At 33.1% G+C, this 26,821-nt stretch overlaps 3 protein-coding genes and 1 pseudogene across 5 annotated transcripts; 1 reads left to right on the top strand and 3 right to left on the bottom strand.

The window, feature by feature from the left end:
• Positions 1-265: 265 nt before the first annotated feature.
• LOC126848939 (fatty acid 2-hydroxylase) lies at positions 266-4,031 on the bottom strand. The gene is made up of 6 exons (XM_050590336.1): positions 3,103-4,031; positions 2,307-2,532; positions 2,006-2,166; positions 1,768-1,900; positions 1,526-1,645; positions 266-1,464 (listed from the first exon to the last, which is right to left on the bottom strand). Exons 1-6 carry the CDS (start codon positions 3,451-3,453, stop codon positions 1,379-1,381), a joined length of 1,077 nt encoding a protein of 358 aa, XP_050446293.1. The 5' UTR covers positions 3,454-4,031; the 3' UTR covers positions 266-1,378.
• Positions 4,032-5,035: 1,004 nt separating this feature from the next.
• LOC126848950 (NF-kappa-B inhibitor-interacting Ras-like protein) lies at positions 5,036-6,433 on the top strand. Its single transcript, XM_050590351.1, has 2 exons — positions 5,036-5,220; positions 5,316-6,433. The coding sequence occupies exons 1-2, from the start codon at positions 5,122-5,124 to the stop codon at positions 5,820-5,822; spliced, it is 606 nt and encodes a 201-aa protein (XP_050446308.1). The 5' UTR covers positions 5,036-5,121; the 3' UTR covers positions 5,823-6,433.
• Positions 6,434-6,610: 177 nt separating this feature from the next.
• LOC126848947 (fatty acid 2-hydroxylase-like) lies at positions 6,611-8,901 on the bottom strand (annotated as a pseudogene).
• A 628-nt stretch (positions 8,902-9,529) lies between these two features.
• Positions 9,530-26,813, bottom strand: LOC126848926 (sodium- and chloride-dependent transporter XTRP3). 3 transcript variants are annotated; one of them, XM_050590284.1, is made up of 13 exons: positions 24,807-24,936; positions 23,901-24,100; positions 20,060-20,292; positions 19,570-19,590; positions 19,139-19,360; positions 18,898-19,008; positions 18,567-18,808; positions 17,945-18,095; positions 17,668-17,869; positions 17,413-17,572; positions 17,169-17,331; positions 16,886-17,086; positions 9,530-14,922 (listed from the first exon to the last, which is right to left on the bottom strand). In XM_050590284.1, the coding sequence occupies exons 3-13, from the start codon at positions 20,264-20,266 to the stop codon at positions 14,770-14,772; spliced, it is 1,833 nt and encodes a 610-aa protein (XP_050446241.1). In that variant the 5' UTR covers positions 20,267-20,292; positions 23,901-24,100; positions 24,807-24,936; the 3' UTR covers positions 9,530-14,769. The 3 variants fall into 3 exon arrangements, 2 of the variants coding, with proteins under 2 accessions (XP_050446241.1, XP_050446240.1); XR_007687326.1 differs by lacking the exon at positions 23,901-24,100 and adding an exon at positions 16,258-16,329 and having other exon boundaries at positions 14,802-14,922; positions 24,807-26,813; XM_050590283.1 differs by lacking the exon at positions 23,901-24,100 and having other exon boundaries at positions 24,807-26,805.
• Between the last annotated feature and the right edge of the window lie 8 nt (positions 26,814-26,821).

Raw genomic sequence — 26,821 nt, 5'->3', positions numbered from 1 at the left:
ATGATAATGTAAATAGAATGTTAATTGTACGAGATATTGATATTTAATAAAAATTTTTTATATTTTTCTTTTTTAAAAAGAAAGGATGTATTATCCTTTTGCCTAGTATAAAAATAATGTTATTATCTTGATATTTATAATGTTTATCGTATCGCCTAATTATGTAAAAGCGTTATCAAAGGAAATGAATTTAAAAAGACCGAGTTATTATTGTTTTGGAAATTTTAAAATATATAAAAAATATAATAAAAATTAAATATTAAATATAAAATAATGAGAGAGTCTTATCACATGATAGATATATAGACTATTAATATCTATACTTTATACAACTCTGCCTCTGCCTTTTTATATTCTAAAACATTCAACATGTAAACGATAATTAAAAAAATTATGTTGCTCTGTACGTGTATCCAAAAATACAACTCTCTCTCAGTTATGAAGAATGCATTTTTGCTCACCGGTATTAAAAGGACATTAATAATCTTGTATCAATTATTTTGATCACCCCGTTTATGCATGTTAATGCGTTTCACATTTCACACTTTAATAATACTTTGTGGTGTTACAAATAATTTGCATCTATGTGCATAGAAAATGTTTCATAATATAAATATAAATTTTTAATAATATTGTGAGGGCGTGAAGAGATTTATAAATCTTGTTAAAAATCCTTAGTCATTATCGCTTCATAGAAAATATCCATAGATATTTTAATAAATTTCATAATGTTCTACAATATTATTCTATCGACGATCATAAATACAGAATGACCCATTCTAATCTATAAATCAATATATTTTGAAAATGATTGACAATGAGTTAAAATAATTGAACACTAGGTTAAAAGAGTTAGAAGAAGTTATTAGAACATAGCAAAAAAAACTGACAGGTAAAGAAATCTTGGAGATTTCAAGGTCATTTTTGTTTTTTTAAATAGTAGCCAGTACTTTTTTTATTGTGAAATTCATTCATATCATATGTTATCATATTTAATTAACAAACTTTTTAAATAAATCGACAAAATTAATTTGGATTTTAAATTAAATTTTAGCCAGATTTGATATTACTAAATATTTTTTATGAGCATGTGTCAAACTTTAATAATGACAACGATAGTTACCATTATCATTATCTTTAATTCACGAGATTGAAATTTGAGCGAAAAAATGTGTTTTTCCATTATTAAGAAATATATACTTTTATTGAAAATTAAATGGATATAACAATTTGTATGACACATTGTTACGAACGATTATATTTATGGATAATAAAATGTGCAAATACAAATATTTAAAAGAAGAATACCAATCAATAAATATAAATATAAGCAATAAATATAAATATAATAATAATAATTCTCTTTTTCATTATTGTTTTACCATTCTAATGGTTTGTTTAATTTCCGTAAATTTAGATCTGTCTTGAGTAATCGATCCCATAATTCACTGGTAACTCCAAATCCTAATAATTCAGATCATTAGTCCTCTATATATTCTTCCTGATAGTAATTTCCATCCATTACCTTGATTATGATGTAAAAAATGATGATAATTGTGTCTTCTTTTCATTGTATACAAATACGATTCGGCTTTCGGTGCTCCATTATGCAAGTAATAGTGCATTAGATCATAACATAAATAGCCTATAAAATAAATAAAGTTACAATTGCAAGATTATTTATCGAAAACTGTAATACATTTAAATTATGAAAATAATTTATCGATTTAAAATATATATATCGAAAAATTTATAGGAGTAGCGTACCCATTATAGTAACAGAGGTGACAAAATGAACTATTTCCAAAGGAAATATGGCTTTATAAATTTGCCAAATAATTGCTGCTATGCTTAAACCTAATATCGGTGGAAGCACCAGTCTTCTTTCATCTAATGGTGCCTATTGATGTAGGTTCTTTTTACATACGTTTATATATTCAGCTCGAATATTTAAGATACATTTAAATTAAAATATCAATTGAAATTGGATTGTTTTGAATTATACCTTATGATGACACCCATGAAATAGAAAATGCAAAGTAATTAGTAACCTCGAATTATGCGGTGGTTTTAAATGAAATACTTTCCGATGTATGAAATATTCCGTAACAGTCCAGATAGATATCCCCAGAACAAATGACGATAAAATCCTTTGCAACGTGATCACTAAAATATACAGTGACCTTACGATTATATCATAGATCGTAAACGTTAAATTTTTAAGCTTCTTTTGTATTGTATATTGATTACTACTTTATAAATGTTTAATTTAAATGCAAATCATATGCACGATGCACACGAATTACCGATGTTTGTCGAAATATTTCCAACACATCCCATGTAAAAGAAATATGTAACTATGGGAAACCAGACGATCGGTATGATGTACCATGGCGTAATCGATAATAATTCTAAAATGTCCGATTGAAAAAATCGTATAGGTCGGTTTACTGGCAGATTTACCCATTCCCAATATCGATCGCCCATAAAGCCCACTTGGCGTAATATCGGCGCATTCCAATTAACTAAGTCCTAAGATGAAAATTTTTCATCAATGATAATGTTTTTTTATTCTCAACGCATTATTTATTTGCTTAGTATCTAACATTATTTTTTTCTATATAAGTTTTCAAACAATTTATCATAAATAAATATAGTAAAAGAACGATTACGTAAAATGTAAGTTTTTATGTTTACGACGATAGCTTATTTTTTTTTTTTATTCAAACATCATAAATGTAAAGTGCAAAGGTGATATAAACGTAAAAATAAAGGTAAGTTTTATATAACTATATAACATAAGCTAATTTTCTAAATAAATTTGACATCAATTTATTTATAATGTCTTTATCATATTATTTTTACAACAATTGCAGCTAATTTTTAATTTAATCAATGTACACATATCAAATTTTTTAAGATTGAAACAGAATTTTTTTTTTCGAAATTACGTATTTTTTGCAAATATATTCAGAGTATTTTTTTATAAATGAGAATAGTTTAAATGAAGATATTTTATTTTCAGGACATTTTTTTATAGAATACGCAAGATATCGTCTATTGATTATCTCTCTTATTGATATTTATATGTATATCACTCACTTCGCACTCGTTATATCTCTCTTGGAATTGGACGGCAAATTCTTCGAGAAGATAGTAGGCAGATTTGGAATGGGGATGTTTCGCTAATTCATCATCTAAGTTTTGATCCTTCAAATATGTAAGCGCATTTTTTCCTCCCGGATGATAATTTAAGAAATTTCGTATATTATAAACGCGATTTCGATATTTAACATGAAAGTCCGATTTTTTCCGCGTTGTGTCGTTATGATAATAACTCAGTTCGTTTTGATTTGCACAAATTGTATTGACATTATTCACTTTGAGAATATTCGCACACACATTCTCTAAATAGAATGTGCTATCGAATTTTTTATTTTGACGGATATCCATTGTATAATTGTAAAAAAGAAGAGTTAACTATTGTAAATTATAATTTCAAGATATCCGTCTATACTTCAAGATATCCTGTTACAAATTCTCAAATACCAACTTCGCGGAAAAAGAAATTTTCTGAAATCCGTTGAAGAATCTCACTCTCGATCTCTTCCTAAGATGGTCCCTAGTCTCTCGATCTTCTTGCAACCGTTTCCTACTTGTCTACTATACGACTCGCAATCGTGATCCTTCACTTATATTCTTCCTCATAATTTTTCATTTTTTATAAGTCATGCTACTTCAAATCCCCTACACTTCTCGTCTACAGCGCACTCATCTAATCACTCTTAAATTACTTTATTCGCGCCAAGGTAATATCAGTTATTGTCTACTGTATCGACAACTCAGGTATCTTGCTTACATTACAAAACTTGCATCGTACACTCCAATGCATTTTACTAATATGCATTATTATCAACGTTTGTGACGTGGTAATCTATAACAGATAAGATATTTGCAAAAGTGGGAATATTCACATGGATGCTTATATTACGCGTACATATCATAAAAAAATGACATTGTTATACTTAATATGCTATCGTAGGGATTACCAAAATTTACATGTATTTAATGAGAAGATACGAATGATAACTTTATATTAAAGTTACATTTAAAAATGTGTTTGATTAATACGGAGAATGCGAAGTAAATGTAATATATGTATATATGATAATGAGACAGCAGACACAAAGTAAAAATTTAAAAGCTTTTAAACTTAATGATTTTAAGCAAAATAAGGATATGCTGAATTCATTTGATGAATTCATAAGTGCTCTATAGAATTCTTCTAAAATTGTATTTAAAATTCTTAAAAAATATATACGAATCAAAAGCTTGTAAATCTTATGAAACCTTTCTTTAGAAATATTATTAGATATCTTAAACAACAGACATCTTTCGACTCGCACTCGCTTTTACTGACGGTTAATTTCTATTCTGTCTGTGTTCGCGAACTAATCGCGATATTATACACGTTCTCACTGATTTGTCCAATTAATTGATCTCAGTTTAAAGTATGTACAATATAAATAGCACAGAGGATGATCACAATGGCGTTTTCGAGCTTAGATTGTAACGTACATGTACACGAAAAGATATTTCGCGAAGTAATAAAATTAATATAATTTTATCAATTAAAGAAATAAAATATAATTTATTAGCATATTAATTTAAAACATATAAACGATGGAAAATATAAGATATAGATTATAAAATAAATGTAAATTTAAATAAAGGTTAAAATATAAAATATAAAGATAAAAATAATGTAAATTTAATTTATTAGCAATTTAATTTAAATGTTTTCGAAAATCTAAGAATAATAATAGTTTAATTAAGATTCATTTTATTATATAAAATGCATGAAGACCAACCGATCATTTTACCGAAAAATGAATCTAACCATTTAATTCTGTTTGGATTCAATTATATTATTTTACTATAAAAAGCGTCTAGAAAAAACGGCGGCAGCGGCCTGGCCTTAGGCAACCGTGTACGTGTAGGTGTATAGTGTAGCCGTGTGCATGGTGTGTGATGAGTATATGTAGTCAAGTAGTTGACAGTTCTGATGTCATCTGTACATGAGGGAGCGTGTATTTAACGAAGGCGTTAGATTTAGGTAGTATGGGGAAGACTACGAGGGTAGTCGTTTGCGGGATGAAAGGAGTTGGGAAGACAGCTTTACTGGAGCAGCTCATATACGGAAATATCGATGCGAAGACGGTATGCGTTTGTTAGGTTATGTTACTGCATGTGATTCACATTGCGTGTATCCCGCGCGATGCAAATTTATAATTGCCTGCGATAATTAATTACAGGAAATTCATCCTACAATCGAAGACATTTATGTCGCCAACATTGAGACTGATCGCGGCACAAAGGAGAAGGTTAGATTCTACGATACAGCCGGACTTGAATCTCTACAGAGCAATGTAAACAATCAGCAGCTTCCACGTCATTATCTCGGTTTTGCTGATGGCTATGTCTTAGTATATGATACTGGTAAGCCTGAATCTCTCGATGTTCTCTTTCCTTTGAAAAAAGACATTGATAAAAATAAGGATAAGAAGGAAATTATTGTGATTGTGATTGGTAATCGAACGAAAACCGATGCTGTATTGAATAACTTGGAAAATACTGCGAGTAAAGCGAGCAATTGGTGTACTAGAGAGAAAATTAAACATTATGAAGTGGACGTTATGGATAGATCTAGTTTATTTGAGGCATTTGTCCATCTATCGTCTAAGTTGAATCCTCCTGCAAATAAAAGTACATTTTCACAATTAAGTATGGGTAGGAAAACTGTTAAGGTGGAAGCACAGTGATGCTTATTTAAGAGTATAATGGTATTATATGAACATAAAAAGATTGCGATGTGAGGAGTCGCTCATATGAATGTGTTGTACTCAGGTATAATTTATTTCATAACAATTAAATATTACGATACAGATATACTACAAGATCTCAATAACAATATCTATCTATGGCACAGTATGTACTTTTCTGTTAACTTTGAACATATTTGTGATACTAGATTTGAAAGGAGACAAATGGACTTATTGTTAAAGCCATAAGTATATCATGGATTATGTACTTAAGATATTGTCAATTTTAAAACTGTTTAACATTATTTATCAATTAAAATACAAAGGAAAGATTATCTAAATGCAAATCTCACTATTTATTTTTGTTTATGCATTGTATTGTCATTTTTTGAGAAACTTGTACGCGCATTAAGTCATTAATTTATATATGCTAGAAAGCTATTGAATCTCTCTTAAAAACTAAGGTGTGTACTTAACTCTTAAATCTATGGGACTGAGACTATGTTGAAATTTATATTTAAAGTTATATTTAATTATTACAAGGAGTACAAGAACTCTGTGTACTTATTGTAATTGTTGTGATTATATTAATAAGGAATTATTATTTATGCGATCAAAATATTTAAAAAAAGATTATCAATTAATAAATATAAATATAATCAATAAATATAAATATAATAAATAATAATTTTCTTTTTCATTATTGTTTTACCATTTTAATGGTTTATCTAATTTCCGTAAATTTAAATCCGTCTTGAGTAATCGATCCCATAATTCACTGGTAACTCCAAATCCTAATAATTAAGATCATTAGTCCTCTATATGTTCTGTCTTATAGTAATTTCCATCCGTTACCTTGATCTGGTAAAAAATAATGATAATTATGTCTTCTTTTTATTGTATACAAATACGTTTCGGCTTTCGGTGCTCCATTATGCAAGTAATAGTGTATTAGATCATAACATAAATAGCGTATAAAATAAATAAAGTTACAATTGCAAAATTATTCATAGAAAACTGTAACACATTTGGATTATGAAAATAATTTATCGATTTAAAATATATATACCGAAAAATTTATAGGAATAGCGTACCTATTATAGTACCAGCGATGACAAAATGAACTATTTCCAAAGGAAATATGGCTTTAGAAATTTGCCAAACAATCGCTACTATGGTTAAACTTAATATCGCTGGAACCATCAATCTTTGTTTATCTAATGGTGCCTATTGATGTAGGTCCTTTTTACATACGTCTATATATTCAGCGCGAATATTTAAGATACTTTTAAATTAAAATATCAATTGAAATTGAATTGTTTTGAATTATACTTCACGATGATTCCCATGAAATAGAAAATGCAAAGTAATCAGTAACCTCGAATTATGCGGTGGTTTTAAATGAAATACTTTCCGATGTATGAAATATTCCGTAACAGTCCAGATAGATATCCCCAGAACAAATGACGATAAAATCCTTTGCAACGTGATCACTAAAATATACAGTGACCTTACGATTATATCATAGATCGTAAACGTTAAATTTTTATGCTTCTTTTGTATTGTATATTGATTACTACTTTATAAATGTTTAATTTAAATGCAAATCATATGCACGATGCACACGAATTACCGATGTTTGTCGAAATATTTCCAACACATCCCATGTAAAAGAAATATGTAACTATGGGAAACCAGACGATCGGTATGATGTACCATGGCGTAATCGATAATAATTCTAAAATGTCCGATTGAAAAAATCGTACAGGTCGGTTTACTAGCAGATTTATCCATTCCCAATATCGATCGCCCATAAAGCCCACTTGCCGCAATATCGGCGCATTTCAATTAACTAAGTCCTAAGATGAAAATTTTTCATCAATGATAATGTTTTTTTATTCTCAACGCATTATTTATTTGCTTAGTATCTAACATTATTTTTTTCTATATAAGTTTTCAAACAATTTATCATAAATAAATATAGTAAAAGAATGATTACGTAAAATGTAAGTTTTTACGTTTACGACGATAGCTTATCTTTTTTTTTTCTATTCAAACATCATAAATGTAAAGTGCAAAGGCGATATAAGCGTAAGTTTTATATAACTATATAATATAAGCTAATTTTCTAAATAAATTTGACATCAATTTATTTATAATGTCTTTATCATATTATTTTTACAACAATTGCAGCTAATTTTTAATTTAATCAATGTACACATATCAAATTTTTTAAGATTGAAACAGAATTTTTTTTTCGAAATTACGTATTTTTTTGCAAATATATTCAGAGTATATTTTTATAAATGAGAATAGTTTAAATGAAGATATTTTATTTTTAGAACATTTTTTTATAAAATATGGAGGATATCGTCGATTGATTATCTCTCTTATTGATATTTATATGTATATCACTCACTTCGCACTCATTATATCTCTCTTGGAATTGGACGGCAAATTCTTCGAGAAGATAGGCGGATTAGGTAGGCAGATTTGGAACGGGAATATTTCGCTAATTCATCATCTAAGTTTTGATCCTTCAAACGTGTAAGCGCATTTTTTCCTCCCGGATGATAATTTAAGAAATTTCGTATATTATAAACGCGATTTCGATATTTAACATGAAAGTCTGATTTTTTCAGCGTGTTATGATAATAACTCAGTTCATTTTTATTTGCGCAAATCGTATTGACATTTTTCACTTTGAGAATATTCGCACACACATTCTCTGAATGGAATGTGCTATCGAATTTTTTATTTTGACGGATATTCATTGTAAAATTGTAATAAAAAGAGAAACTATTGTAAATTATAATTTCAAGATATCCGTCTATACTTCAAGATATTCTGTTACAAATTCTCAAATACCAACTTCGCGGAAAAAGAAATTTTCTGAAATCCGTTGAAGAATCTCACTCTCGATCTCTTCCTAAGATGGTCTCTCGTCTCTCGATCTTTTTGCAATTGTTTCTTACTTGTCTACTATACGACTTGCAATCGTGATCCTTTACTTACATCCTTCATCATAATTTTTCATTTTTCATAAGTCATGCTATACTTCAAATCCCCTACACTTCTCGTCTACAGCGCACTCATCTAATCACTCTTAAATTACTTTATTCGCGCCAAGGTAATATCAGTTATTGTCTACTGTATCGACAACTCAGGTATCTTGCTTACATTACAAAACTTGCATCGTACACTCCAATGCATTTTACTAATATGCATTATTATCAACGTTTGTGACGTGGTAATCTATAACAGATAAGATATTTGCAAAAGTGGGAATATTCACATGGATGCTTATATTACGCGTACATATCATAAAAAAATGACATTGTTATACTTAATATGCTATCGTAGGGATTACCAAAATTTACATGTATTTAATGAGAAGATACGAATGATAACTTTATATTAAAGTTACATTTAAAAATGTGTTTGATTAATACGGAGAATGCGAAGTAAATGCAATATATGTATATATGATAATGCAGACACAAAGTAAAAATTTAAAAGCTTTTAAACTTAAAGATTTTAAGCAAAATAAGGGTATGCTGAATTGATTTGATGAATTCATAAGTGCTCTATAGAATTCTTCTAAAATTGTATTTAAAATTCTTAAATGATATATACAAATCAAAAGCTTGTAAATCTTATGAAACCTTTCTTTAAAAATATTATTAGATATCTTAAAAGAGAATACATTTTCGGCAATAAATAAGCTTTTATTTAAACGCTTTGAATCTTGTATACATTGTATACATAGTAAATGTCTAAGTTTCAGTCGCTAAAAGTACGGCAACGATGTTCAAATTCAAGGATAGCTTATGATTTGAACACATTCATGCTATTAAAAACATACGTATTGTGTCGAGCAATAAAATACAATCGGAAGTACTCGCTCACTATATTAGTAAATTGATCTCTGCACTAAAATAATTATTATTACGAATCGTATAAACCTAAAGAACGAAAATATAATACTCGCTTTTATTTTTTGAAATATTTACGCACAACTGAAGAAATTTTCCCCTGGGACAGAAATTTCATTTGCGAGTGACCGAATTGAATTTTAGCAGCATCTAAGATAGAACTATCCAACATTAATTATGTCATTTATAACTATATGTACATATCACTTCGAGGAATTACCGGGCGCATCGGACACACAAACGTTTAAGCGAAACTCTAATAAATATAGAAATACTGAAACGAGGATATTAAGCGTGTTCTCTGTGCTCAACGGTGCCATTTAAGTTTCTTTGTTTTACTCGATAAGAAGGTAGGCCAAAAAGGCATTGTATTCAAATTTCTTTAATTGTTAAAGGTTAAATATTTTTAATGAATTTATTGCAAATATACGCGTAGCTTTCGATTTGAAAATAGGAATGTCGCAGAAGGCGATATTGCGATTGCTCTTCAACTTTTATCCAATGACGTGGAAAAAATCGAAGAACGAGAAGTAATGAGGGAGTCTCACATATAGATTCTTTGCTTTATTTACATTTCTTCTTTAAATAATTCATTTTTAGACATAATAATAATTGCTTTTATTGGTATACATTTATTTAAGATATCTAGGGGAAGACAATAAAAGAAGAGAAAAAAATTTTTTTTTTTAATATAAACGAAAGCTAAAAAGTTCGAATTCTGGAGTCTGAGAGACTCCGTACATGTGAATTTAACATTACTTATTAAGGATTAACATATGCACCAATCTCTTTTTCAAAGAATTCAAAGTTACAGTTCTGTGCTTTTAAAAATATTATTTATTTTCCCAAAATCAAACAATCTCTCGATTTTTGGAAGCAGCAGAGATATACGTGATATCTTTCTTAATAAAGAAAGAATAAAAAGTTTTCGAGAGATATAATTTGTTTTTTTTTTTTTTTCTAACGAGGAAGCATCTTTTCTCCCTTGCACCTGTTTATTTTCTAACAACTCATATATTCGCGATAAAATTAATTATATTTTCAGTAATTATATTCTATAATTAAATTACATTTTATGAATATACATCGTATTTCAATTTATTCAAATTAGTCCAGATGATTCGTGCTTTTTTGATTCTGATAAAATTTAAAAAATTATAAATAAATAAAATAAATGAAAATTTTATTCAATCTTTGAATAAAAAAAATATTCTTGTACGTAATGCGTGCTGTGTATGTGTGTTGTGTTTTTTCGAAAGTGAAAAAATTTCTGTCATATTTATCGAGCAAAAATGGCAATTCTGCAAAATAAAAACTTTTGAATATACGCGAGCAGATATTAATATTCCGAGTTTTTCTCCTCGTTTTCTGCGTAAAAATAGTAACACGAAAAAAGGAAAAAATTATTAAAATATAAAATATTTAATTCATCTTGGTTTTCATGAGAGATTACGTGACTATTACCTCGATATGTATGTGTTTGTTATAATTGCAGAATTATCGTTTCTTTTTGTATATTAATAGCTCGTATTAATTTTGAAGAAGTAAACAATCAGCTCACAGAATGACAAAAGAGAGTACAAGTAGTTTTACAAAATAGATTATAATTGTCCTGCAATTTGAAATTGATCGAGATATACTGTATACTGAGTATACTTGTACAGTAAATACGGCAGCATTTCCAAATTTCTGCAAGGATAACATCATTTTAACAACCGATTTTTTAAAAAAACATCTAAAATTTAATATACAGTAAAAAAAATAGAAACAGACATAGTATAATTTCGTGATACGGCTTCTTTTAAATGTAAGATAAGTCCGGGGATGATGTATCATATGGAAGAGAATAGTCGATGAAAAAATTTTAAAGTGAAAACAAGAAAATAATTTACTTTTTCATTTTTTTTTTCTCAAAAAATTGCGATTGCATGTGCTCTTGAGTAACTCGGGAAGCGCACTAGCGAGATCAAGTGTCATCATCTGCTAAATACTTCCCTTAAATTTTTTCATTGGTCATTTCTTTCGTATAGCCATAAGCCCCCGGACTTATCTTATTGTTCAACGTATTATGTAAACGAAAATATGTGTAATGCGTAAGTGGTATAATGGTTTCTGAAAAAAGTGTGCTTTTGTTGCGTCATATATTTTACATTAAGTTGACATTATCTCGTCAATTCCTTGGGAACGGGTATTGCTTATTGTGTAACTCATATATCGAGGGTTGTGGAGGGGAGAGGAGGGGGGGAAGAAGGGGGACGTTTCGCAACATTGTCTACTTACATACGCCATACGCCTACGTTTAGACGACTAGTTTCTAAAAGTTTGTGTCCCTTTTGCACGAAGTAAAAGAGCGTATGCTTTTACATGTAGAAAAAAGGGAAGAAAGTAAATAGGTACGATACTTTGTAACACTATTCCTAAGCGATTCAAAAAATAGGTACTTTACGAGGTATTAATTTAGATGCAGATTGGCATATAAACGCCGAGTTATTATTTACAATGGCACACACGCGTTACGTTTTCATCGAATTCGTAATGTCATTAATATATAATAATAATAATAATAATCTCTCGCTCCTAGGACTCCTATTTTACATACCGTTGTTACTTTCCCTGCGTTACGAGCGCTTTTCAACTCGCACTCGCTTTTACAGCACTGACGGTTAATCTCTATTTTGTCTGTGTTCGCGAACTAATCGCGATATTGTACACGTTCTCACTGATTTGTCCAATTAATTGATCTCAGTTTAAAGTATGTACAATATAAATAGCACAGAGGATGATCACAATGGCGTTTTCGAGCTTAGATTGTAACGTACATGTACACGAAAAGATATTTCGCGAAATTTGCACAGCAAATGCGATTCTCGCGCGGATCGCAATCTCTTTATTATTGACATTACGGTTATTCGAAATTCACATCGTCTCACGAGACCTTAAGAGATGGAACTTGGCAAACCGATCGCTCATTGATTATACCCTAAAAGCGGAATCGGTACGCAGGTATTTTCTTATCCAAAATAGCTGGACCAGCCAAACGACGCCCGGCGATAGGGGCTATTTCATGAAAGAGAAATTTGTTTTGGAATAGCAGAGGTCCGGTATTCTCGAGGTACCTCGTACACAACACGATACCAATATATAGTAATATATTTTGCACCGGTAATATATTTCATCGAAAATGTCACGTTCGTATAATGGCACCGCGTGACCTCATAAATACTCGTATTTTTTTCTGGCGAAATTAATAGTAAAGGAACGCGCGGCGTATTATACTATGACGCTTTTTAATTGTTAACTTAATGATAATCCGTCACAGCTGATGACGAGTGAAATTTAAAAATAACAGTTAAGCCAACTTAGCGCCTGTTTGAATCATTATAATACCTTCTCGCGGAACATAATCTAATTGTCAATTAAAAATATTATTTGCTGGTACTTGTGACGTAATTCGTTTGCATAATATTATTCGTCCTACTTAATTTATTTGCTTAACGAGATTGTATAATGCAGATTTGATCGACCGTAATCGTGTTTCAAAAATAATCTTTCAATCCTTATGAAATTATACATACAATATATGTATATATATTATATGCGTGTTTTGAAAGTTCGGGAACATATATATTTATAATATAAGTGTTTTTATAATATATATATATATATGGTTTAATCTCTTTGATTTCTCTTCTTTTCCTTAAAAGGTCACTTTGTATCTCAAAAATGTTTTACTAAGCAAAAATGCTTAAATAATAAAAGAGAAATAACATTAATCATTTGGTATGTGGGACTTATTTTTCCTTTTTTTTTTTTTTTAGAACGTTTTTGTAAGGTCGATCATGTCTGAACTGCAATGATACGCGAAAGGTAGAACCTCGGAGGAGCCAAAAGCATATACATTTCATTTTTGGTATCGTATAAAGAGAGCAATAAACAAATCGTCTACATTTGACTAAGAACTCGATTACGTTCAATTTTATTGTCTAGTCTTTCCGATGTTTCTTTCATTGGAAAGATGGAAAGATCAAGCTACTATGATCTAATAAGAAGAAAAAGAAAAGAATTGCGCTGTTTAATTAAAAACGAATTGAACCGGACGAATTTAACGATCCCGCGTCAGATCGTGTCCGCATGACTAAAAAGCCAGAACATTCTATTCTCTCGTTGCTATTTCTCGTCCACTATATATGCATCTATCGTATTCCGTCTGGTGATTTGCGATTTTATCCGGAAGCGCGTGTAAACGACGGTAAAGCTCGTCGCGGCGCAAATTGGTCGCTCTCGTGGCTCTACACCTTCCTAAAACTTATTTCGTATTATCATATTGCTCCTAATGACGCCTCGATCCGAATATTGAGCTCAATTTGTAGCGAATTCACCCTACATCTATCTAAAGTTTACATATATACGAAAAAATCGCGATCGACACACAACTTTTCGAGCAAACCAACGACGAATGCGAATTTTCATTTCGTTACATTTTTCTCGAGATGGATTAATCATATTAAATGCAAACGCAATACTCGTTAGTGGTCCATTTGCATCTGATCTGATTCGTTCATCATCGCGATACATCAAAGAGGATTTCAAATAAATTTGAGCATTCGCGCATTCCGTTCGTTGTTTGTTTACTCAATACCATCTTAAGGACGCACGGCTCCGATAACCCGACACACCAATGACTGTAGTATATATAAAGACCAAACTTGAGAAATCTTCAAAGTTAAAGATTTAAAACAAACAATTCAATTTTGTCAAAAATTTGTTTATAACTCACAGATTATTCTCTATTGAAATGTAAGCCTTTACAAATTAATTATTGATATCGTAAATATCTGTATGTCTATCTTTTTATGTGATGATATATAAAATGGGTTTATCTCGCAAAGACATCGACTATAATTTAGCGTAAACTATAGTTAGTCTTTATATATGTCATAATCATTGCTAATATCCTTAGCCCACAGTGGTTTGCAAACAAACAGTTCGAGTCATGCCGATATTATGCGCTCTTAAAAGTTCATTACTTCCATTTTGAAAGCCCTACCCTGCATTGCTTTCTTGGCGAGTTTACTCATGGCCGGTACAGTGTTTGTATCGTCGTCGCTATTAATGTCCTCGTCTTCTTCCGGGAAATCCTCGAGCCGGTCGTGATATTCATCAAGCTGAAAGTTAATTAATGATATTAGGTATTTATAGAATTATGCGAGCTGAGGTTATAGCTAAGAGAAGTAGACGAGGCCACGGTCTCGACTTTTGCAGCAAGAATAGAGAGACAAAATAACTCCTTTTTTCGATCACAGTTTAGAATTATTTTTGCAAACTGCAATTGGAAATTGAAGTTATGGTAATTTCTAATTACTGTTAACAATAAGATGTACACGTGACAGATGTATACGTGATCGTAGCTTCGAGAAAAATCGAAAGGTTCAGTATCGTAAGTGATCTATGTTTTGAGATCTGTTCAATTTCCGTCCGCGCCTACGCAGCACATATTTCTAAGCACAAGCTATTTATGTTTTCTAAAAGTACAAATTTTTAGCTCATGATCGAAGACTCATAAATAGCTGTGCTTTTCAACAACATATTTGTTTTTGTGTATTTTTTGCATGACGCGAGAAGGCTAGTTGAACAAGAACTTGTAACTTGATCACGCAATTTTATAATTGACAGACCACTTTTAATTCTCAACCAATCAATTGTACTGTCCTATGCATATATGTTTCTTCATTCCTGATGAAGCATAACGTGAATCTTGAAGGTAGATGAAAATTGTGGATTTTCATGTCTCACATGCTGTCAAAATCATGTCAAACTTCATGATACGCGTACTTACCAAAAGCAAGCATGCTGCTTGATGGAATCTATATAAGTTCATATTTCAAAACTTTTTATGATGATTTCTTTGATTTAAATTTATCCTAATAATTTTATTATATCCGATTTGCAAAGTTAATTTCTGCAGTCTATTTATACTATAAAGATTTGGTGGATTTAATTTTGATACAGTATGAATTTGCACTAAATATATCATAAAAATAGAATTTAATACATAAATTTAGAAGTAGACATTAAAATGTGATTTAAATTTAAAAATTTTTTATTATGGCGGTTCCCGCATAAATAATTTTGTTTGAGAAATATTTTTCATACTATTATTATTATTATTTTCTCTAAATCAACTATTTACTTACTTTATAAGATGTCTAATCATGCATTCTATCGATGCTGATGATATTTTGCCATGAAGTGTGTTATATTAAATTTGTATCGGTATGGTTTCTTTTATTATTTAATCGTGCAGAGTATTAATTTAATCACGTGATGTTGAACTTAGTGAATATGACTTGTCGCGTAGTAAAGGAGACAGGATAGATAGAGCCGAGTAATGTTCCGCGCTGTCTGCGATGCACGCTAACATCGTGTAACGTGTGACGATGAATGCGCTAAAAGTAACATTCATGAGGATGCATTCTCAAAAATTGATGCTGCCAACTCACGTGTATAACGTAGCTACGGGGATATCGAGTAATCGACGTTACCACAGACAGACAATGGATGCTTACCTACAACTGCAGATCGTACGTTCAAATGTGAATTACCTAAACACCTCGTGTCATGCTTAATTGGCTCACCATGAGAAAACTCACGTCATAATTACGGGATCGACATAAGCGACACCTCATTTTTGCAAGTCCGTTCAATCGAGCAAGACTGTATTGCGATTAAACAGGCATGAGATACTTGTCAGCCCGTGGTGCGCTAATTAAGCCGATACATCGTTTAACAGACAAACTATCTTGGGGTAATAAGGTAACAACGCTACTCGAAATAGTTATTTTAAAGGGAGGAACAATGCTACTTGCGTCCAAAACAATTATCGCGAAACAAATATGGACAACGTGCGTTTTATCCTCGACTCGCGACTCCAGTTATATATGGTGGACTGTTTGTCGCGAATTTTACATACATTCCATCATGGACGATTACAAGCCACAACGCTATCTTTGCAGGAAACATTTCTTCGCGCACATTTTTTTCTTTACCATACAATTTTCATGTAACTCATTAGATTTCTACGTATAAAGACACACGATTAATACAATTATAATGACAAGTTCTACTCACGTCAACGTCGCCCATCATTTCCTTGGTGGAAACGGTGGTGTCGATACGACGAATACTGCCTTGATGAATGTCCACGTCGAGCTTCACGCACTGGAATCGTCGTAAGAGGAAAACGAGCGGAATCGGCGCGATACCCGCGAAAATTATGGCGGCTGCGATGCCCAGCACCCAAGTGGGATAACTCGTAGGTTCTGCTATACCCTAAAAACAAGATATAAAGAAATATTGTTACGATAATATAATTATATATCTTTTTTTTTATAATCTGACATAATCTCTTTACCAATGTCGCATTCCATGCCGAGTATTGCGGTTTCTTGATGAACATGGAAGCGATGCTAGATATGAGAATGCAAACCATTATTATTGGAGCGAGAAATCGCCACGTGATTTGCCAATAAGCTCCCGGTCTGTATCCTGTCATCTCTTCGATGTCCTTCGTGAACCTGCACAGCGATCGCGCGATTGTTAGATCGATTGATCGTCTCATTGACCGTTATGAAAAGGAGAATAAAATTTTAACTTACTTTTCATGACCGTATATGAAAATCACGGAGATCATTTCCATAAGAGCGACCATAACGAGACCGATAGTACCAGCGAAGCTATCGAACATTTTCAGCCAATATTCCCCAGCACCAGTGCAGAAGATGAGCCCCACGAAAAAGCAAACGACACAGACAACACCTAAATCCGCAAATTAAACGATTAAAGTGGAGTTTTGTATTTTTTCTGAACGATACCGATAAATAATGAAAGGATAGATAAACCATTGCTCTCACCTGTTATATATTGCTTCTTTATTCTTTTGAAGAGATCTATGTCGAAGATTACGCAAAGCATGCCTTCGAGTATTCCAATTTGTGAGCCCAAACCGAGGGCCAGAAGCATCAGAAAGAAAATGCAGGACCAAAACGGCGCACCCGGTAATTCCACGATTGCCTGTGTAAACACGATGAAAGCTAATCCAGTACCCTCAGCAGCCTGAAAGCAATCATCATTTCATTATTTTATTAAACACTCTCAACAAATTTATGCGATTTCTCATGCATTACTCACGCTATCCAACTCATTGCTGAGACTGCATGATTTTATCGTGGAATTTTTTATTTCTGAAGCGTTGAAAGTCTTCATAAAGAGTTCGTAGTCTTCGAGATCAAACGAGGTCGAAGCATTCAACAGCCCATTATCCATCAGAATATTCTTCGCGCTAAAATAAAAGTGATTTAACATATCTTCTGTGTCCCTCCGTTGTTCGCCAGCGATTAGCATATCCCGTCCCATTATGATTTAATCCCTCCCGCTTCTAAATACTCAATCATTTGACGTTTACAATTAAATTAAATTGTGATAGGAATGTAAATTTGCGTGCATTATAATATTATGTATGTGATTGATTTTTTGCAATTTAATTTAATAGCCTCATTAACGTGAATTGTAATACGTTAATAATGGGATTGGTTTTTACAATTTAATTTAATTAAAAGTTTTCTGTTTATATAACTTATATGTTATACATTAATAGCGTAACACTGTTAAAAGAGCGACGATACATTTCTCGAACAAGCAGCAACAGTTATCATTCAGCCGTTTAAAACATCTCCGCAGCCGTGGACGATTTTCACTACTCTCTTCGCGATGGCGAATTTAGAAACGATGGCCGCCCTTGCGGTCGCATTACCTGACGACGCATTTGTCCACGTTTGACATTGCCTTGAACCCCAAAATGGCGAAAATGACAACGCTCGCATAAATGGCAGTAAACGCGTTGCACACGCTCACCAGGATCACGTCCCTCACGCAGTTGTTGTTGGGGGTGTTGTAGCTGCCGAATGCGATCAGGGAACCGAACGCCAACCCGAAGCTATAGAAAACCTGGGTCGCCGCATCAAGCCAGACCGTGGGCTCCAACAGTTTCTCGACCTTGAACGAATAATGCAAATGTCATATCTAATATTCGCGGCTTTTTATACCGCTCGACTTGATAAAACCGGAAGGGAATCAAGCGTCACCTTTGGTGTGTACATGTGCGCCAGTCCGGCGCTCGCACCTCTCAGCGTTATCCCGCGGATGAAGAAAATGGTTAGTACAAGATACGGGAACATGGACGTAAAGTAGACTACCTACAAGAGAAATGATGTTGAAAAAAATGACATTCAGTATTTGCGACACTAAAAATATGTGTCGAGGACAGTTTATTCAACGCGATTAATAACAATAGATCAATCGACATTGATTCTGACACGATCTTACTTTGCCTGACGACTGTATGCCCTTCATGACGATGAAGAACACGATGACCCAGCTGAGCAAGAGGCAAAGGACAATCCACCACTTGAGACCTTGGCCATCGTCGATGGACGGTGCCGCGTCTAAGGTAGTCCTGTACCAAAAATATGCGGTCTCCGAACTCCTAGCACATTCCTCGACCGGTTTCCCGTCCAATTCCGGGCATTTCGCCCACGGCAGTGATTCCTAGTTGCGTCAGAATATGCAAATAGATCATCAATATACGCTTTAACGAGTATACCGTTATTGCGCCGTAAAAGCTAAAGCGGCACTTTGGGAACGCCGTGATGAAATTTGCATGCACGCTATAATTTATGCAACTATTACAATATAACGCCAATAGCTAGGCAAAATGATGCTGTAATACTCACTGTTTAAAAGAAAAGAGTACTTACACCGAATTTGATGGTGACAGCCTAATTAAAACATGAAAAAAAAAAGATGAACGTTATTAATATTTTGCAAATAGATATGGAAAATTTATTACAACGACGCCATCGGTAACAGCAGTCGAGGATTACATTTTATTTTGACTGTCGCATTTATTTAAAATGATATCACTATTTGTGTCCAAGACTTTAATTTTTTAATTGTTTGCAAATAAAATAATTTTTTATATTTTTTTTTATATACATAGTTTAGTTTCTCTCTTATATATCTTTATTAAAAATACAATTTTTATTAGAAAAAAATGTTGGCAGATTTTACTTTTTATATAAGCGCTTTATACGCGCTTATTTATTACATAATTTATTACATAATTTTATATTATCTGTTTAAGAGTCTAAATTAGGATAGAAAGTGAAGGGGTGAATAATACTGAGACATCTCGACGCAGATTACCGTGGCGTCAATCGCCGCTATGAACGTTATCGATCTGCTTACCTCGAGCGAATTGAAGAGGTAGAAGAAGCACCAAGTAATAATTACGTTGTAGTAAAGCGCAACGAAAAACGTAACTATGCACGACGCGATTCCTATACCTCCTAACCAAGGATGTATAGTGTTCCAAACGCCCAGGGCACCCTGTCGCATACGTTGTCCGAGACCCAGCTCGATCAGGAAGAGGGGTACGCCCTCTAAGATGAGCATCACGAAAAAAGGAATGAGGAAGGCACCTAAAATATACACACAAATATATCTCGCTTTAACAGAATTGTAATTTTCTTTATATCTAAATATTTAATGTTGAATATTACAATGCTACTTTATGTTTGCGAGAAAGTTTTGAATGAGACAGAAGAGTCACTGGAGGATCTCTTATGAAACATCTTTCTGAGAAATGGAGAGTGAAATTTCCACTTTTATTTCCATTTGCAAATCTAGATTTATTGAGATCTCAATTTAACAAAGAGAAGAGACAAACTAGGTCGACTACGAGACAAAGATATTTATATTTTGCGTGTTGACAACAACAAATATTTTATACGACGATTGTTATTTATTATTCGATCGAAATTTTGTTCTAAAAGATTGTAATATTGGCATATTTTTGGTATATCATCCTGTCGTTTTGCTTAATCTATACAATTTAATCTATAAAATTAATCTATAAATTTTAAGGTTTTTCAAAAATTTAAAATATACGAAGAATACGAGTATACATAAACATAAGACAGAATATTCATACGAGTCGCTAAGTAAGCGAAATATATGCTGAACAAACTTGATATGTCTTTTTATGTGTCTTATTTGCGAGATAATATGCTTCATATTCATTACGAACACATTCATACATCGATGAATTGTGCTGTTAACGCAGAATCAGAGAAACAAAGATTGTTTCTCAAAAAAGCATTGCATATAATATATTTTAGGATTATAATTTGCACATCGCTCGCGTGTTTTATGCATTTAACGCAACGTTTTATACCTTGCCATTTCTTTTATATCCAGACCATAATTTTTAAACCACGTGTCTCTTTTACATTGTCAGCGGAGTGTTAACATCTCACGTGTTTTTAAATTATTTTCTTATTTTTATAATATCACGTTATCCGTTTTTTTTTTGCATCTTCCCTGTACCTGACACGTCTCTCTCTCTCTCTCTCCCCCTTTGGCTTTAAATGTCTAGTTTCGCGGTCGTAGCTGGAGCGCCTTGTATTGATCGAACAACCTAAGTCCTAACCCGTTCAGTCACTCCACCACTAGAACGATCTTTTTGATATTCATACAAATGCAAATTAGAACTAAAGAGAAAATCGCGAGTTTCGATACATTAATGCCTTTTTCTACACCAATGTATTTGTATAAAATTGTAGGAAAGTGGCGGCAACACTTTTAGCTCCAGTGATTGATTAATTGGACGCGATTATAAATAACTTGTTAAATATTTCGATACATCAATCTTTAATTTACCATGAGAGTAACGAAGAAATAAAAGCGGATAGAATTGATTAAAATAATTAAAAGCAAAAGATTTAAGAGGAATTGAAACGTGCAGAAGTAGATCTTATGAGCCTTGATAACGACGTCATCGGTAATCCGATGTTATACATTGGCATTGGCTTAACATGTCAATGATTCGTAACGCAGACTCTCCGTGTTTTAAAGCTGCTATTACTTTAGAGCTGCGAAACAGAGAGCGGCAGATGTTAGGTCGTCGCGTGCTTTCCGTTACACAGTGGTATGGATCGATCGATAGGCGTTCAGCGACGCGGACGTAGCGCGGTACGACGCAACGAGGAAATTTCCATTGAAAGCCGAGTCTTTTTCGTCTAAAGATTTATATATCCACGTATGAGTAAGCATCACGTAATTCAATCGTCGGCAGCGATTGTGCAGTTACGCGCAAAAATTTTTGCTACCAAAGAAAGCGGTCAGTTTGCAATTTTGCCAGTCTGACAAATTCAAAAATTCCTTCTCTACTTAAAAATGATACAAGATTCAGCAAACTTTATCGCGCTCGTATAACGTATAATATTTCATTTATGACAGCTTATTTTTTCTAATTTGCTTTAAATTCATACTTAAAAAAAAAAAAAAGAAAAAGATTTTGAAGCATGATTTTTTTATTTCGCGTGACTCTATTATTAACTCCTAAGTGGAGTGCTTGATGATTTTGGTGAGCAGCTCTTATAGCAGCACGATAGATATTTAGACAGAAGTATTACCTCTATGGCAACGAGGTGGGTGTTTGAACGATAGTCTAGTAACGGAAGCTCGATCTGCGCAGTTGCTGGATGATAACCGATATGATTTCGGTGTGCATATAAACTCCGACGTCACAATCACGCGAGGGCCACCCGCGTATACCTCTCGTGACCTATCTATCTACCTACCCACATCCGCGAAAATAGATGTATATTAAATAGCTGTTCGTTCTCGCGATTGTGATAAGAAGAGCTGCTCAGCGAAACGGACGCGAAACAATTCAACGTACGAGATCAAAAGCTTTATGTTTGTTATTAATGAAGGAACGCTATTTTCTCGAGCGAAAAACTCACGCTCATAAAATCTGTTCAGATTGCAATATGTGTGCGCATGTTGTATATACGCGTTTTGTATACTCGTATTTCATGCGATATTAAACAAAATGGTACACTGCGTATGTCTTTTAATACTTGCGGTTGGTCGACCTCTCACGTCAGGTTGAATTAAATCAATCGTAACCTTGAACTAACTTTATCTTGATGAATAACAGATATTTTTCTTCTGTATTGATTTAGAATTATTTTATATATAGGTTTTTTTCATAAATATCGCGATATTATTTTTAGCTGAATTATATAAATAATTTAAATTAAACGAAATGTATTTTTAGATACAATGTTATTTATAACATCTCGATTAATTGATAAGATATTTAAACGGAAAGCCGAAAATATTTAGGTTTAAATTTTAAATTAAGGCGATATTTTTTCACAATTTTTACATATATGTGAACAATATGAGTGTACACTGTTTTTCCAGGGAGAGATTTTTTAACCTTCACTTGTATAGTAAAGAGTCTATAAGCTTTAGTAAAGTATACCTTTCGATACATACTCGGTATTTTTCTACGCAAAAAATATCGTGCGACATTTACACTTTTTTTTTTTTACTAGTATATTATTTTTTTATTGATTGATGAGCGAAATATTGAAAAATCGTTTGTTTTTTAAAATATGATTCTTTTTTTATATTAAAATAATTGTTGACATTCATAAAATTAATAATAAATTCATAAAATTAAAAAATATTGAGCACACACAAAATACTAAATTATAAAATATTGTATAAAATAATTCATATATATAAAAGTAAAAATAATATTATACACATATAAAGTTATTACATTTTAAAAATAGAAATAAATCAAATAGATTTAAATGGAATTGTAGAGTTAACAAAAATCGAATTGGTCATGCGAAACAAAAAACCTTTTGCCGTCGCATAAATTATAATAAGCCATGAAGCATGTGATCTAGTATATTAATATTTTCCATCGCGCGAAATAAATTTTATTTTATTTGTGTGAATATATTAAATAATTCTCTCTTAAGAGAGGAGAAAGAAAAAATTGCGACAAATTTTACTAGTAAATTTTAAAAAATATACAGAAATATATATATATATATATATATATATATATATATCAAGATTATACATGTAACTTTTTTTTTCTTTAATATCGCAGCTATTGAGGGCTATTAATCGTTGAAATTGGCCGATAAGAATGCGCTTTTAAGAACGCGAGCACACGGAATATTTCGTAGCAGTTATATTTAACGTCGGCGTGGGATACCTGAAAATAGTCGTTGACTAGTATAGTTAGCCGTGCGCTATACCGACTCCACTGCCCTCGTATCGTACAACCTTGTCCCTGCTCTTCTTCGCTTTACATCCGACGCCGTAGAGGCTGGCGCCGACTGCAAGTTGCGAGAGCTACTTCCAATGTTGCATGCAAAATTTTCGCGCCAACTTATGGCATTTACACTGTCAACACTTATATCAATAATCCGATATAAATAATGAGATATATAAAATCAGATAAATTCCGCTTTGTACTTTTTAAAACCTAATATCTATTTAAATATTTTTCATACTACAGAAATATCTGAAGATCAGATGAAATAAAATAAAATTTATTAAGAGATTCTATTTTTTTGATATATTATATTTTTTCTACAATTTACTTCCTTTAATATATATGTATATGTATATTGAATGTAAATTTAATTGCAAGTATATAGACTTTATCGCGCATAATTGCTTTATAGTGCATTAAAAAATGTGTTTCTATCTCGACATTATATTAACATGGATTGTAAGGGGTAATTTATGTATACATTATATATGTGTTCATACACATGTGAGAAACTGGGATTTACCTAAGTAAATCACTGATACGGTTCAAGAACACCTCGAAGGTGTCTCTTACTTGCTGCACGAAGGTCGTAAAAATAAAAACACGCACATAGGTATTATTATACATACACAAATGGATAATGTATATAATGTATTAAAAGAGTATATAAATAATATCATGTGTGTCCGCTATATATTAAAAAAATTTGAATTAGCCATAATTTTGTCAAATAACTCGTACATCGGGCGCATTGTTTACACGATCGCTCTTATATTTTGGTTGCATGAGTTGTATGGGCGCGGAATTATTCTATAATCCTTGTTTCGAGATTATGTTACTCACCACCTCCATTCTGTTGGCACAGATAAGGAAACCTCCAGATATTGCCAAGACCCACGCTGTATCCGATAATACTGAGAAAGAATTGCATTTTCCCACTCCACGCCGCTCTATTCTCCTCCTTCGTTTCCTGGCCACCGGTGACATTTTGACTTCCTGTCGTCACGATCGTCACGTTATGGGTGGGTTGGCGACGGTCGTTTAAAGGTGCCAGCTCGTGCCCATTTCTCGTCGCGGCTTCGACTACCATTCTCCCGTGGGTCTCGACGGATACAGAAGAATCGATCACCCTTCTCGCGGATGATATATTTAATTGAGATCCTCAGCACGCTCTCTCTTTATTTGTTTGCTCTCGTGGAGATACGTCGCGACTCCACGTGCCACTTGTCCTCCACTTCCTGCCGCCTATTTATTTCCTTTCCCGTGTATCTCAATAACCTTGAATTAATGACACGATTTGAAGAAACACGCGTGCCTTACGCAACTTCACGTAAACTTGTGAGTTTTTCGGTGACCGTTGTCACTATTACCGTGATTTCACAGCGGATGATATAACAACAATGGGGGTAACAACAACGTTAACAATAATAACAGTAATGATAGCACAACAGTGGTTATCTTTATTATTTAATTGTAATAGTGTCAACAGTGCTTGCACTGTTGTGTCCGTAAAAATACTGAGATCGGTTTCTCTCTCGAGGAACAACCGACAACAATTTATTCTCCAGTGTTATATGTACAATTGTCGATGAAAATCAAAACGGTCTCTATATCTGTGCTACGCTCATCTCTTTCTGCTACTTGTGTGATACCTCGATGATACTTCTTATTGACTGTTTCCAGATGCATACGCGACCGCGTATAAGCTTCAAACTGCGGCAGGATGAAAAGGCTGCGAGGTATGAGAAAGGATACGTCATAGGATAGGCTGGCAATTGGTGGAAACGGAGTGGGTGGCTCTCGTAGGTGACCCGATAAAAATTGAGCGCCGACTGGTGCAATGTTGTACGAAGAAATCCGCGACCTCGGATTAGAGTGAATCGGATTTATAGTCGGAGCTATCGAAGGATATCGACCACCGATGATGCAGGGATACGCGGGACTGTCACGCGCTACCTGACATTGATGGAAAAATCGACGTTGGGGTAGGGGCTTACACCTTACGTTATGTTTGGAAGCAATCGTAGCGTGAAAAACGGAGTAGGAGGGAGCGAATGAAAAGTACGCGTGTCGTTAATAGCCACCGTCAGGACGAAATATCGATCTTCCGCGCGGAAGCGAGATATCTAAATGAGGGATAGAGAGTTAGAGAGTAGTATAGAAAGAGAGAGAGAGACGGATGAGGGAAAGAGGGACATGAGGAGATTACAATTTATATTTCTGGCTCCTCGTAGCTGCCGGTACGAAATCTAAAATAGCTCGATATATGCGATGATCTTTTCGTCAACCGTTAAATCAGTGCCTCTTCAGCCTTAGCCAGAATCAACATTAGCAGTCTTCGTATTTCATAAGTCGGATTCCTTTAAGTCGCTGCCGTTTGCGTATCGGTACAGTTGGAAGTCACAAATTCATCAGCATCATAGTTTGTCTCCCTCGGCTAGACTCTGCACGCGAGGAAGACGTTGTCGACGTTACGCTCGTCGTCGTCGTGGTTGTTTTAGATCCGATACAAATACTCGATTGAAGAACTCGCACTGCCAGTGAATTATTATTTAAACTGTATAGTCTTCGGACGAATCGGATTGACGTCGCAGCGGACGCGTGTGTCTCGTTGAAAAGCAAAACTTCCAGGGCATTTGGTACCCATGTATACCCACTCCTTGCACTATTACTGTGCCGAAGCTGCCTCTGTTCCCTCCACGTGCTTCGTCCTTCTATGTTCCATCAGCAGAAATGCGAGAAGCGCGGACGGCCAAGGCCGCGTAAAATTTCGCAACGTGTGGCTCGATGGATATGTGCGCCTCGTTCGGACGTCGATATCGGACTGAGGACTGAGCCGCCGTTAGTGCGCGACGATA

This window comes from Cataglyphis hispanica, chromosome 4, assembly GCF_021464435.1.
Source record: "Cataglyphis hispanica isolate Lineage 1 chromosome 4, ULB_Chis1_1.0, whole genome shotgun sequence".
Lineage (NCBI taxonomy): Eukaryota > Metazoa > Arthropoda > Insecta > Hymenoptera > Formicidae > Cataglyphis > Cataglyphis hispanica.
The sequence above is the reverse complement of the archived record's forward strand: the minus strand, read 5'-3'. Positions and strand labels throughout refer to the sequence as shown.